At 35.9% G+C, this 12,140-nt stretch overlaps 1 protein-coding gene across 13 annotated transcripts in view; it reads right to left on the bottom strand.

Moving 5' to 3' along the window:
* Senp7 (SUMO specific peptidase 7) overlaps positions 1 to 12,140 on the bottom strand; it is a 208,182-nt gene that overhangs the window by 52,694 nt on the left and 143,348 nt on the right. For all 13 annotated transcript variants that reach the window (XM_087214566.1, XM_021238824.2, XM_021238822.2 and 10 more), the window contains 3 exons: positions 5,406 to 5,524; positions 1,480 to 1,661; positions 122 to 461 (listed from right to left, as the gene is read on the bottom strand). In XM_087214566.1, coding sequence (XP_087070692.1) covers positions 122 to 461; positions 1,480 to 1,661; positions 5,406 to 5,524 — 641 coding nt within the window. The remainder of the gene's footprint in view (positions 1 to 121; positions 462 to 1,479; positions 1,662 to 5,405; positions 5,525 to 12,140) is intronic.

Consider the following 12,140-nt stretch of genomic DNA (forward strand, 5'->3'; position numbering starts at 1 on the left):
TTCCTAAAGTTAACATACTCCACAGGAATACTGTAACAGCTTATAGCATTACCAGAATTTGTGGGGGGGGGGGGACTAATCACAGAAAACTAAGGGCCTTTACAATCCTCCTGTTACTTACTTGGTTCAGCTGAGATCAACGATTGGTTCCCTTCATTGTGTCCACTTACAAGAGGCTTTTCTAGTGTATTCAAATTATTCTCATCCTTTTTAATCAGAGAAGAGATCCCCACTGTATCAATGGAAATACAGCTCCCCAAATTTTCAGTGGTTGAATAGGCAGAGGCACTTTTGGAGGCAGCACTCAAACCCAACTCCTGACTATCAATTGAGGACAGTTTAGTAAAATCATTTTCTATAGGTTTAGGTATAATTTCTTCAAGCCGTACTGGGTCCTGTTGATAGTTTTCGCTTGACTTTTCAAACTCAGTGGAAACTGTTGACTCATTTTCCTGTTCTTTCTAAACATAAATAAATGTATAGAAAAATTAGCATGTTTCCAATTTGGGTTCCTTAAAGCACTTTTTAAAGGCTTAAACTTCTAAAGAATAATATAAAATAGAATATTACATCACTCCTGTAACTATATGGATAGAAAAGTACACAATTATACTATGTTACACTTGGCATGTCCCCCAAATATAACTATCCAGAATTTGGTCTGTCCAACCTGATGCCTAAGCTATTTTTCACAGAGTAAGACAGAGAGATGCCATCTTTACAAGTGGTTCAGATGGTCTTGCATGATCTAAGTCAACTTCAGACACAGAATTTTTTTAACATTTTTATTTTTCAAAAGTAATGATACCATGTAGCAAATTACTTTGGCAACAAAAGCAAAAAATTTAAAACTCAGCTGTATAACAACAACATTAAAAATTGTAAAACTACGGCCTTCAACCTATCATTATATAAGTCTAAGTCATACTTGTATTTATGATACAAAGGTACAATAAGGACCTAAAATGATTTGTGAATCAAATGGATGAAAAGCTATCTCCTTACAGTTTTAGTGTTACTGATAACTTTATGATATGTTTTAAATAGGTAATATGTGTATTAAGCACAGAAATTACTTATAATAAATTCCCTAACTTGATAAACATAAGCTTAAAAAACTTGGCAAATCAATTGCTACTGATAAAAGAAATCTGATAGTAATTATTACAGAACAAGTAAAAATAACAAGTGACTGAGAAGTGTGACTAGTATTTGGTTAAAATTTTTTAAATGTCTGAAGGACATACACCAAACTACTAAGGAAAAAGTAGTGTCAGGGAAAAAGCAAATTTAGTCTTTTTACTCATTTGTAATATTTGGAATTTGTTCCAATAGTTCTGTACTGCTGAAAAAAGTTACACATAGAATATTTTTTTAAAAACATAAAGCAAAGAAACAAAAAAATTTGAAAAACACAATAGCAACTCATTTTTTCACACACAGAATTATCTCCTATTACATCTAGATACCTCTACTTACTGTTTGTCTTGTTGATTCATCCAAAGAAGTAGAATTACTAGAATCATGTAAATTACTTCTAACCCTTTTCTTTGTCTTCCTGGAAATCAGAGTGGGTTCCATTTTTGAGTCAGAATATGTAACATCCTTGTTTCTGCTCCCCTCTTCAAGATAATCACAATCTCTCCTTCCACTGTTAAGGGCTTGAAAAACAGAAGAAGTATAAATATGGCCAAAAAGTACAAAAGAGTCCCTTGTAGAGGAGCTCAAAGAAATACCACCAAAATTGCTATTCTCTTCCAAAGTTCATTGAAACATTGTTAAATTCCTACAATGACACTGGATTAATGTAAAGATATATTCTGCATTAATCTGTTTATACAAAGTAAATGTTCAGTTACATAACAGATGTGAGGTTAGGAAAACACATGGAGAGGGAGTGTTGTTTTTCAGAGTAACCAAGAGCCAAATCCTGTTTTCCCATTTGTTATAAACACATTTGACATTAATACCCCAAAAAAGCCTTTAATAAAGTCTGGAAAATTCATGTCTTAAAAAAATGCTTCAATAATTCACTGTGATTTTGTAAACAGTTTTTGTTTTTTGAGAGAGAGGGTCTCACTATGTAGATCAGGCTGGCCTCGAACTCAGGAGGATCCTGAGTATTGGGATTATAGGCATAAACCACCATGCCTGGCCACTAGTTGTCTTTTTAAAATGTAATTTACATAAGAAAGGGTCTACGATTTAAAAGAATAGAATGTTGATTGCTGTTTTTTTAAAAAGGAGTCAAAATACCTTCCATAGTAGTTGACTGTGATATGTGATCCTTCACAAGGCTATCAATTTACTTGATAGTTTCTTCTTTTAAATAATCAAGACCGGGCCGGGGATTTAGCTCAGTGGTTTTGCCGCCTGCTGCGCAAGCGCAAGGACCCAAATTTGATCCAGGGTACCAAAAAAAAAAAAAAAAATCAAGACCTGATATTCTAACTCTCCAATAAATTTATTTCTTCTGACAAAGAAGTCAGAATGTGTAACATCCTCGTTTCTGCTCCTCTCTTCAATATAATCACTTAATGAAGTACCACTTTGGGTTTCTTTGGCCAAAAAGTTTATTTGAAAAGTGCGGGGTAAATGAGATGGCAGAAACCATCTCTGCAGAGGGGGCTTGGGCCGAACAAAGAGAAAAAGAGGGTAAAAGCAAAAATAAAAGTACAAGGCGAATGTGAGAAAAGTGGCGTGGGCTATCATGGAAGCTTACACATGATAGCCTGAAGTATCACTTTGAAACCCATGCAATTAATCACTAAAAATTAGTTCTTCAGTTATCAAATATATGTACTATACAAAAATACCTTCCAACGAGGTCTATTTAAATAACTGAAAGTTAACATAAATTATTTTTCTTTCAAAATTTATATCATATGAACACCATCTTAAAGTTTACCCACAGCAAATCACAAAGCAGCCTTCTTTAATTCGTAACTTACATTTCATCTAATACTGATGGTCTGACCCTCCTAATCATTCAAAATTTTTCAACAACACATACCTCTTTAAACTATTATTGATCTTACTCTAGCTCCACAAACTCAATAAATAATATCTATGATGTCTATGTCATTCTTTTAAAGGATGGCACTGAGACAGGATTAAAACTCCAAGACAGTCAACTGCTTTTCAATTTCCAAAGAAAATACTCTTTCACTCAGAAAAATAAACTACTCCCAAATCAACAACACAATATTTACAAAAGCATATTAAATTTTATTTATATTTAAATTATAAAAATAGTTAAATATAATTTCTGAACAAATATCACATTACAATTTTTAATCATAAATATTATAGTAAAAGACTGAAAAAAGGAGGCAAGAAAAATTATTTTATAGGAATTTTCCTTTAAGTAATTTACTATTTGTGTATCAGTGAAGCTTATCTCACAAGAAATGGGAATAATCTATCATACTGAGGTAGATATTATAAAAATAAAATTCTACCTGAATAATATATACAATTTAATATGGAAATACTCCCAGCATATAAAATTAAATAGGTGGCAAAAATCCTATAAACATTTCCAATATATTATGGTAAAACTAAATACCACAAGGCAAACTTAATATACTATCAAAGAAATAGTATACCTGGGGTTTAATTCACAATTTGCATTATTTTATAAGTTAATGTTAAACAACTAACATTAGATACAGTTATCTATAGGAGAGTAACTATACTGAGTTTAAATAAAAGTTCAGTAGTTAATTCTCTTACAAATATTTTGGCTACAACTTTACCTTCAGAGATTTAAAAAAAAAGTTAAAGGGTTTCTCTATAAACTTTTCCCATGATGCAGGTCTAAAATTCTATTGTGACTTTGAGGTAATACAGTCAGTCCCTCCACATCACTTCATAGATTCAGTCCCAAGCAGATGGTATTCCATGTAGTTGTGTCTACAATGTTTGTGTGTGCTCTGAATATGTACAGCTATTTTTTCTTGCTATTATTCACTAAACAATACGGCACAATAAATATTTACATAGTATTTCCATTATATTAGGTATTATAAGTAATCTAGAGATAATTTAAAGTATATAGGAAGATGTGCATAGGTCATATGCAAATAACTAAATCATTTCATATAAAGGATTTAAACACCCAGAAATGTTACTGCTTGCCAGGGGCTGGATGAGAAGTGTTTTGGAACCACTGATCCTCTATAGATATGAAGGGAAGACTGTACTTAAGGGCACACATCTAAAGGTTGCTGTTCAAATATTCCTAAAGCTGGGCATGGTCACACATGCCTGTTAATATCAGCACTTAGGAGGCTGAGGCAGGTAGACTGCTGTGAGTTGCAGGCCAGTTTGGGCTACACAGAGAGACCCTGTATCAAAAAATAAAATAAAACAAAAAAATTCCTACTCTAGCTAGGAGAGCAGTGGAATGTGAGGAATAAAGATTGTCTTGAGAGTATCTGAGCTGAGTCCACTTACATAAATACTTGTATTTTTATTTTGTAACTATTTCTAAGAATAGTATACTTCATTAGAAAACAAATGTCTTTCTTTGTATGATGACAGTACTTAGTGACTAAGTGCAAGTTTTTCTTTTATACAGTCACAGTTGTTTTCTGCAGACTGCACTCCTTAAGAGTTTCAGCTGTTTCTTATATACATGAAAGTTACTTAGTCTAGTTCCTTTTAACATTTTCTCTTCTATGGTAAAGGCTACTAAAAGTATCTTTAAGTAGCTGTGTTTGAAATGAAGTGCATTAATTTTCTTTTTTTTAAATTTTCACATAGTATAATTAGAAAAAGGTTTCTTCTTGGGAAAAATAAAGTCACTCAGAAAACTTTATATTTCAACTTGTTTTAAACTGTCAACAATCCAAGAGATCTCTGAAGGTGTTAGTGTCACAAATGGCTAGTGCAGTCAGTTCTTTCTGTACAAATTTTGGCAAAATGTTTTTAAATCTTGAAAGAAATGAAAATGGATAAAGTTCATCAAACCTTTTATCCCATATGTAAGTGGGCTTACAAAGAATATCTTTACCTTCATATTTTCTAGCTTGTCTGTGCATCCTAAAATTGAAATAATTTTCATGAATAGAGAATGTATGTCATAGTAGGGTAGTAGGAAACAAAATCTAGTTGGCAGAACCAATATTTAAGAAACAACACTTAAAATAGCTAAAATAACAAAACTTTACAGCTACATCCGTAGATCCCATAAAAGAAAGAAAGGAAACCTTCAAATTTAACTTTTAGTATTGGTATTGAAGTACATAAATAGTAGATTTAGCTATTTTCTTTATGTTGCTAAATAATCTCTTTATTTTCATGTATCATCCTTTCAATGTAAGATGAAATTTATAACTTAAAATTATTATAAAATCAATAGATAAAAATTCAAATCCAAACGGTTTTCTAAGATCACAAACCTTTAGGCTGAGTATCAGATAGTTTAAGAGAAATGTCATCATCATCTCTTCGCTTTTCTTTAATGCGTGAAGCCTGCTTTGAAGATGTGTTATCTACTGTCTTACTTGATTGTGAATCCCTGCAAAACAGAATTGTATTATACTCATTTCTAATAAAGGCCCCAAAATTTTAAAAACCAATTGGAACATATTCAAAATAAAAATCTAGCAGGTTACAAATACATTCCCAAATAGAAGAGTACATAATATGGGCAATGAAAAAAAAAAAAAGGAACTCAGATTTAAGAAGTTCTCATCCCTGTTCTACCTTGAAATTCCTCATCTTAGAGGAATGTCTTAGAGGAAAAAGATAGGATATCCATATTACACGACTGTACATACAAAATAAGCACAAGAGTAATTTAGATGAGTATTATTTTCTTTTTTTGGCAGGGTGGTTTGAAACAAGGTTTCACTATGTAGTTCAAGCTGGCCTTGAACATGCAGTGATCCTCCTGTCAGCCTCCCAAGTCCTGGGATTACAGGTATGCAACAGCATGCCCAGCTACATAAGTGTTAAATAACAAGTCAAAGAATATTTAAAAATAAAATTCCAAGAAATACCCTGATAATCAAAACTGTGACTAATGAAAGCATTATACAACAGAGCGAATTGTTAATGTTTCAAGCGTCCTTCACATTTAAAATGGTGCTGGGAGCACAGTGCTGTAGATCACTATGGCTAGGCCTAACTCGCCTTCTCCTTCTGAAGAGGCATGGCCCCCCATGGAATGAGAAACAGGCATCGTGTTCCCTTCCTCAGATGAGGCAGGGCCCCCTCGGCCTGGCCCAGAAGAGGACTATCTTCCTTCCTGCCCATTCTCCAGAGAAACATCAAACATGATGTCCTGCAGATCTTAGCTCCCATTACAGAAGAGCTCCTTTTACTTCCCCCTGCACCTCCCCTACCTCTACCACTATAAATAAATGTGCAGCTTGGTGGTCTTTTCCTCCCATCAGGAGTTAGAGCCCCACCTGGCGCCACCTATACTTTATTATATTTCTTTGTCTTTCTTAATCTCTTACCATCCTTTCTCACTCCATGAGCCCATCAACCACACCAGCCAGGGCAAAATGGATAAGTACAAAATAAAGTTTGGAGCATGACAACAAATTTTACCTATATAGGAAATCATTTAAAGACTAAGTGATAAATATTTAAAATACAAAGTAGAACAAAAAACAAGTTTTGGTATGATAGACCCATTATTTCTAATAAAAATACAAAACATACCATCATGTATGCATGTATAGATATGAAATAAAATTTAAAACTTGAGCTAGAAGGATTTAAAGCTCTTTGAATAGTGCATAGCCCTAATGGGGGAGGGAGGAACAGACACTATAAGTACTCAACTTTCTACATTTCTTTTAAAAATAATGACAAATTTGATATCAATAAGGAAATACTACATATTAGTTAAATATGAGTTATATACTGTGATATTATTCTCTGCATTCATGTACACATTTAAAATAGTTTATAATTTCAAAAATAGAAGGTAACTGAAACAAATGAAACAAAGGCTATAAAGATCAGTACCAAACAATGTTTTTTTAAGAAAAATGATTGGGAATATAAAAAGATAAGTTGGTCAAGCAGAACACACGACGAGTCAGCCCACTGCGAACAGGCGGGTCTGTGCACGCCCTGCCGAGGTCCTGAGTCACACGGAAGACACCGAATCACCCCACTGCAGACAGGCAACCACCTGATTCCACATTACCAAGGCGCAGAGGACACCAGGCCACCAGACCAAGGTACTGAGTCCCACTGTTCCCGGGCCAGAGGTAGGGGCTTCTGACCCATGGTCCAACTGCTCCTGGTCCAGAGGAAGGGGCTTCCCGGTCACCATCCCTCCCGCTGTTCCCAGCCCAGAAGAAAGGGCTTTTGGGCCACCTTCTGTCCCGCTGCTCCTGGCCCAGAGGAAGGGGCTTCCCAGCAACCATCCCTCCGGCTGCTCCCAGCCCACAGGAAAGGGCTTTTGGGTCACCATCTCTACCACTGCTCCCGGCCCCTGTCCCACCTCACCCAGCTCAGAGGAGGTAATCCGTGCAGGTGCTAACAGTCCCCCGCCCCAGTCGAAATGAGAAAACACATAAATGAGTCTCAAAACCAGACTTCCAGATCACCTACAGCAACCCCAAAGGGAAATGACATGGAACACTCTGATACTCAACCACCTGGACCCACTGAACTGGCTACAAAAGGAGATCTGGAAAAAATGAAATCAGAAATAATTTCTCAGATAACAGGAGAAACTGTGCCCTTAGTGCACGACATGATTAATAAATCTAGAGAGGAGCTCAGGAATATGATGGAATCCCAACATAAGAAACAAATGGAATCCATAAAACAGATGCAAATAGATTTGCAGGACATGAAAAACTCCACTGAAAGTCTACACAGCAGAATGAGCCAATGTGAGGACAGAATTTCAGATATAGAAGATAAGATTGCAATTAGTGACCAGGAAAAGAAAAATTGCTTCAAAATTATAAGGGAACATGAGAAATCAATCCAGCAGCTGCTAGATGATGCAAAAAAGAATAAAATAAGACTGGGCTCAAGGAAGAAACAGGAGAGAGTGCAGATGACATAAAAAAATCTCTTCACAGAAATAATGGCAGAAAACTTCCAAGCAGGGGAAAAGAGCTTCACATACAGATAAGTGAGGCAAATAGGACTCCAAATAGCCTTGATCAAAAAAAAACTACACTTAGGAATATAATTGTTAAGATTCCAGAAACACAACAGAAGAACAAAGTTCTTCAAGCAGTCAGAGAAAAGAAACAAATCACATACAAAGGAAAGCCCATCACAATCACAGCAGACTTCTCAACACAAACCATCAAGGCAAGAAGAGCTTGGAGTGACATATTCCAAGCCATAAAAGAAAACAGCCTCCAACCCAGATTGATGGACCCTGCAAAACTATCTTTCAAAATGGATGGAGAAATAAGATACTTTCATGACAAAGAGCACCTTAGGAACTTCGTGAATACCAAACCAGCACTCCAAAGAATTTTACACAATAGCCTAGGAACAGATGTCGAGGATCACAACCCCAGGAAGCAAAGCAGAATGAACCCATCTGGAATGACAAGAAATTTAATGTAAAGGGGGAGAACCCAACAAAAAGAAAAAGTCATGGCAATGACAAGTCAATACATTTCAGTTATAACCATCAAGGTTAATGGTCTCAATTCACCAATCAAAAGAAATAGACTGGCAGAATGGGTCAAGAAGCAAAATCCAACAATATGCTGCATACAAGAAACACACTTAATTCAAAAGGAAACTCATAGACTGAAAGTTAAAGGGTGGAAAACAATACTGCATGCGACAGGAACCCGAAAAAAAGCAGCAGTACCTATCCTCTTGGCAGATCAAGTAGATTTCAAACCAACAATAATTAAGAGAGATGAAGAAGGACACTATATCCTTGTAAAGGGAAGAATCCAAGAGGAAGAGATGACAATCATAAATATCTATGCACCAAACACTAGTGCACCCAACTATATAAAACAAGTACTAATGGACATAAAAAGTCATATATGCACTAATACAATTATAGTGGGGGACCTCAACACCCCACTGTCACAAATAGATAGATCAACTTGACGAAAAATAAGTAATAAAATACTAGAACTCAATCGAACTCTTGAACAAATGAACTTAACAGATGTTTACAGAGTCTTCCACCACACAAAATCAGAATACACATTCTTCTCAGCTGCACATGGGTCATTCTCAAAAATAGACCACATACTCACACATAGAACATGTTTAAGGAAGTGCAAAGGAATTGAAGTTATTCCCTGTATATTATCAGACCATAGTGCGATGAAATTGGAGATCCATAGCAAAAGAAACAAAAAATTTCATAAACACGTGGAAATTGAACAACACACTTGTGAATAACCAATGGGTCACAGAGGAAATTAAAGAAGAAATCAGACAGTTCCTTCAATTAAATGACAACGACAATACAACATATCGGAATCTATGGGACACAATGAAAGCAGTCTTACGAGGGAAATTCATAGCAGTGAATATGCATATTAGGAAAACAAAACGAGCCCAATTAAACAACCTGATGCTGAACCTCAAGATGCTAGAAAAACAAGAGCAAGACAACCCCAAAGCTCATACAAGGGAAGAAATTATAAAGATCAGAGGAAAAATCAATGCAATGGAGACTAAGAGAATGATACAAAAAATCAATGAAGCCAAGAGTTGGTTCTTTGAAAGAATCAACAAAATTGACAAACCTTTAGTCAACCTTATCAGAAAAAGGAAAGAAAAGGCCCAAATCCATGCAATTAGGAATGAAAAGGGTGAAACTACAACAGACCCTGCAGAAATCCAGATGACCATCAATACCTACTTCCAGAACCTATACACCAATAAGATGGACAACACAGAAGAAATGGACAGATTCCTAGATACATATGAATTACCAAAGTTGAATGAAGAAGACCTAAAAATTCTGAACAACCCAATATCAACCAATGAAATCGAAAACGTAATTAAAAACTTATCAACTAAGAAAAGCCCGGGCCCTGATGGCTTCACTGCTGAATTCTACAAGACATTTAGAGAGGAACTGCTGCCACTACTGTTGAAACTCTTCAATGAAATTGAAAGGGAAGCAATACTCCCAAATTCATTCCCGGAAGCAAGCATCACCTTCATCCCCAAAGCAGAGAAAGACCCAACTGAAAAAGAGAACTATAGGCCAATCTCACTAATGAACATAGATGCAAAAATCCTTAATAAGATACTGGCAAACAGAATGCAGAAGATCATCAAGAAGATCATACACCCTGAACAAGTGGGATTCATCCCAGGGATGCAGGGATGGTTCAATATATGAAAATCAATTAATGTAATACACTATATCAATAGAGCCAAGGACAAAAACCATATCATTATCTCCACAGACGCAGAAAAAGCATTTGACAAAATCCAACATGCATTTATGATAAAAACCCTACAAAAAGTTGGAATAGATGGTCTCTACCTCAAACTGATAGAAGCCATCTATGAAAAACAAACAGCCAATATCATACTAAATGGTCAAAAACTGAAATCCTTCACACTCAAATCAGGAACAAGACAAGGATGTCCACTATCACCACTCTTGTTCAATACAGTTCTGGAAACATTAGCCACGGCAATTAGACAAGAGAAAGAAAAGGAATAAAGATAGGAAATGAAGAAGTCAAATTGTCATTATTTGCAGATGACATGATACTCTATAGAGAAGACCCCAAGAACTCCACCAAAAGTCTTCTAGACTTAATAACCAAATTCAGTCAAGTAGCTGGTTACAAGGTCAACACACAAATATCAATAGCTTTCCTCTACACCAATGACAGACTCACTGAGAGAGAAATAGCGCAAATAATTCCTTTCACAATAGCATCCAAAAAACTGAAATACCTAGGAATCAACCTAACGAAAGAAATCAAAGACCTCTTCTCTGAAAACTATGGCATTCTGAAAAGAGAGATTGAAGATGATATCAGAAAATGGACAGACATCCCCTGCTCCTGGGTAGGAAGGATTAATATAGTGAAAATGGCCATACGTCCAAAACTGCTATATAGATTTAATGCAATTCCAATTGAGATCCCAGCAGCATACTTCACAGACCTTGAGAAAACAATCCAAAAATTCATTTGGAGTAAGAAGAGACCCAGAATAGCAAAAGCAATTCTAGGTAACAGAGACATGGCAGGGGGTATCACAATCCCCAACCTGCAACTCTACTACAAAGCTACTGTGATAAAAACAGCATGGTACTGGCAAAGAAACAGACTTGAGGACCAGTGGAACAGATTAGAAAATGCAGAAACAACGCCAGACACACTCAGCCATCTCATCTTCAACAAAGGAGCCAAACACTCTCACTGGAGGAAAGATAGCCTCTTTAATAAATGGTGCTGGAAAAATTGGGCTTCAACTTGCCAAAGATTAAAATTAGACCTGTATCTCTCACCATGCACTAAACTAAAATCAAAATGGATTAAAGATCTAAATATTAAAATAGAAACTCTGAACCAGTTGGAACAGAGGTTAGGTAGAACCCTTGAAGACATCGGTGTAGGAAAAGATTTTAGGAACAAAACCTCAGTTGCCCATGAACTAGCACAAACAATCAACAAATGGGATCTCTTCTTATTACAAAGCTTCTGCACAGCAAGAGAAACCACCAGCAGTGTGAAGAGACAACCCACAATGTGGGAAAAAATCTTCACCTGCTCTTCCTCAGACAAAGGTCTACTATCTCGAATCTATAAAGAACTTAAAAAGATCAGACCTCCCAAATTTAAAGACCTAATCCAAAAATGGGCATCTGAAATGAACAGACATTTCTCAGACAAAGAAGTAGAAATAGCAAAGAAATACATGAAACAATGTTCAACATCACTGGTCATTCGAGAGATGCAAATGAAAACAATGCTGAGATTCCACTTCACTCCAGAAAGAATGGCTGCTATCATGAAATCAACCAATAACAAATGCTGGCGGGGCTGTGGGGAAAGAGGAACCCTGCTCCACTGCTGGTGGGAGTGTAGACTGGTGCAAGCACTGTGGAAATCAGTATGGAGATACCTCAAAAAACTAGGACTGGAAGTCCCATTTGACCCCGCTATTCCACTGCTGGGGATCTTCCTTAAAGAATT

Source organism: Heterocephalus glaber, unplaced genomic scaffold, assembly GCF_053883595.1.
Source record: "Heterocephalus glaber isolate CG9 unplaced genomic scaffold, H.glaber_assembly_v1.0 deba00000122, whole genome shotgun sequence".
Taxonomy (NCBI): Eukaryota; Metazoa; Chordata; class Mammalia; order Rodentia; family Bathyergidae; genus Heterocephalus; species Heterocephalus glaber.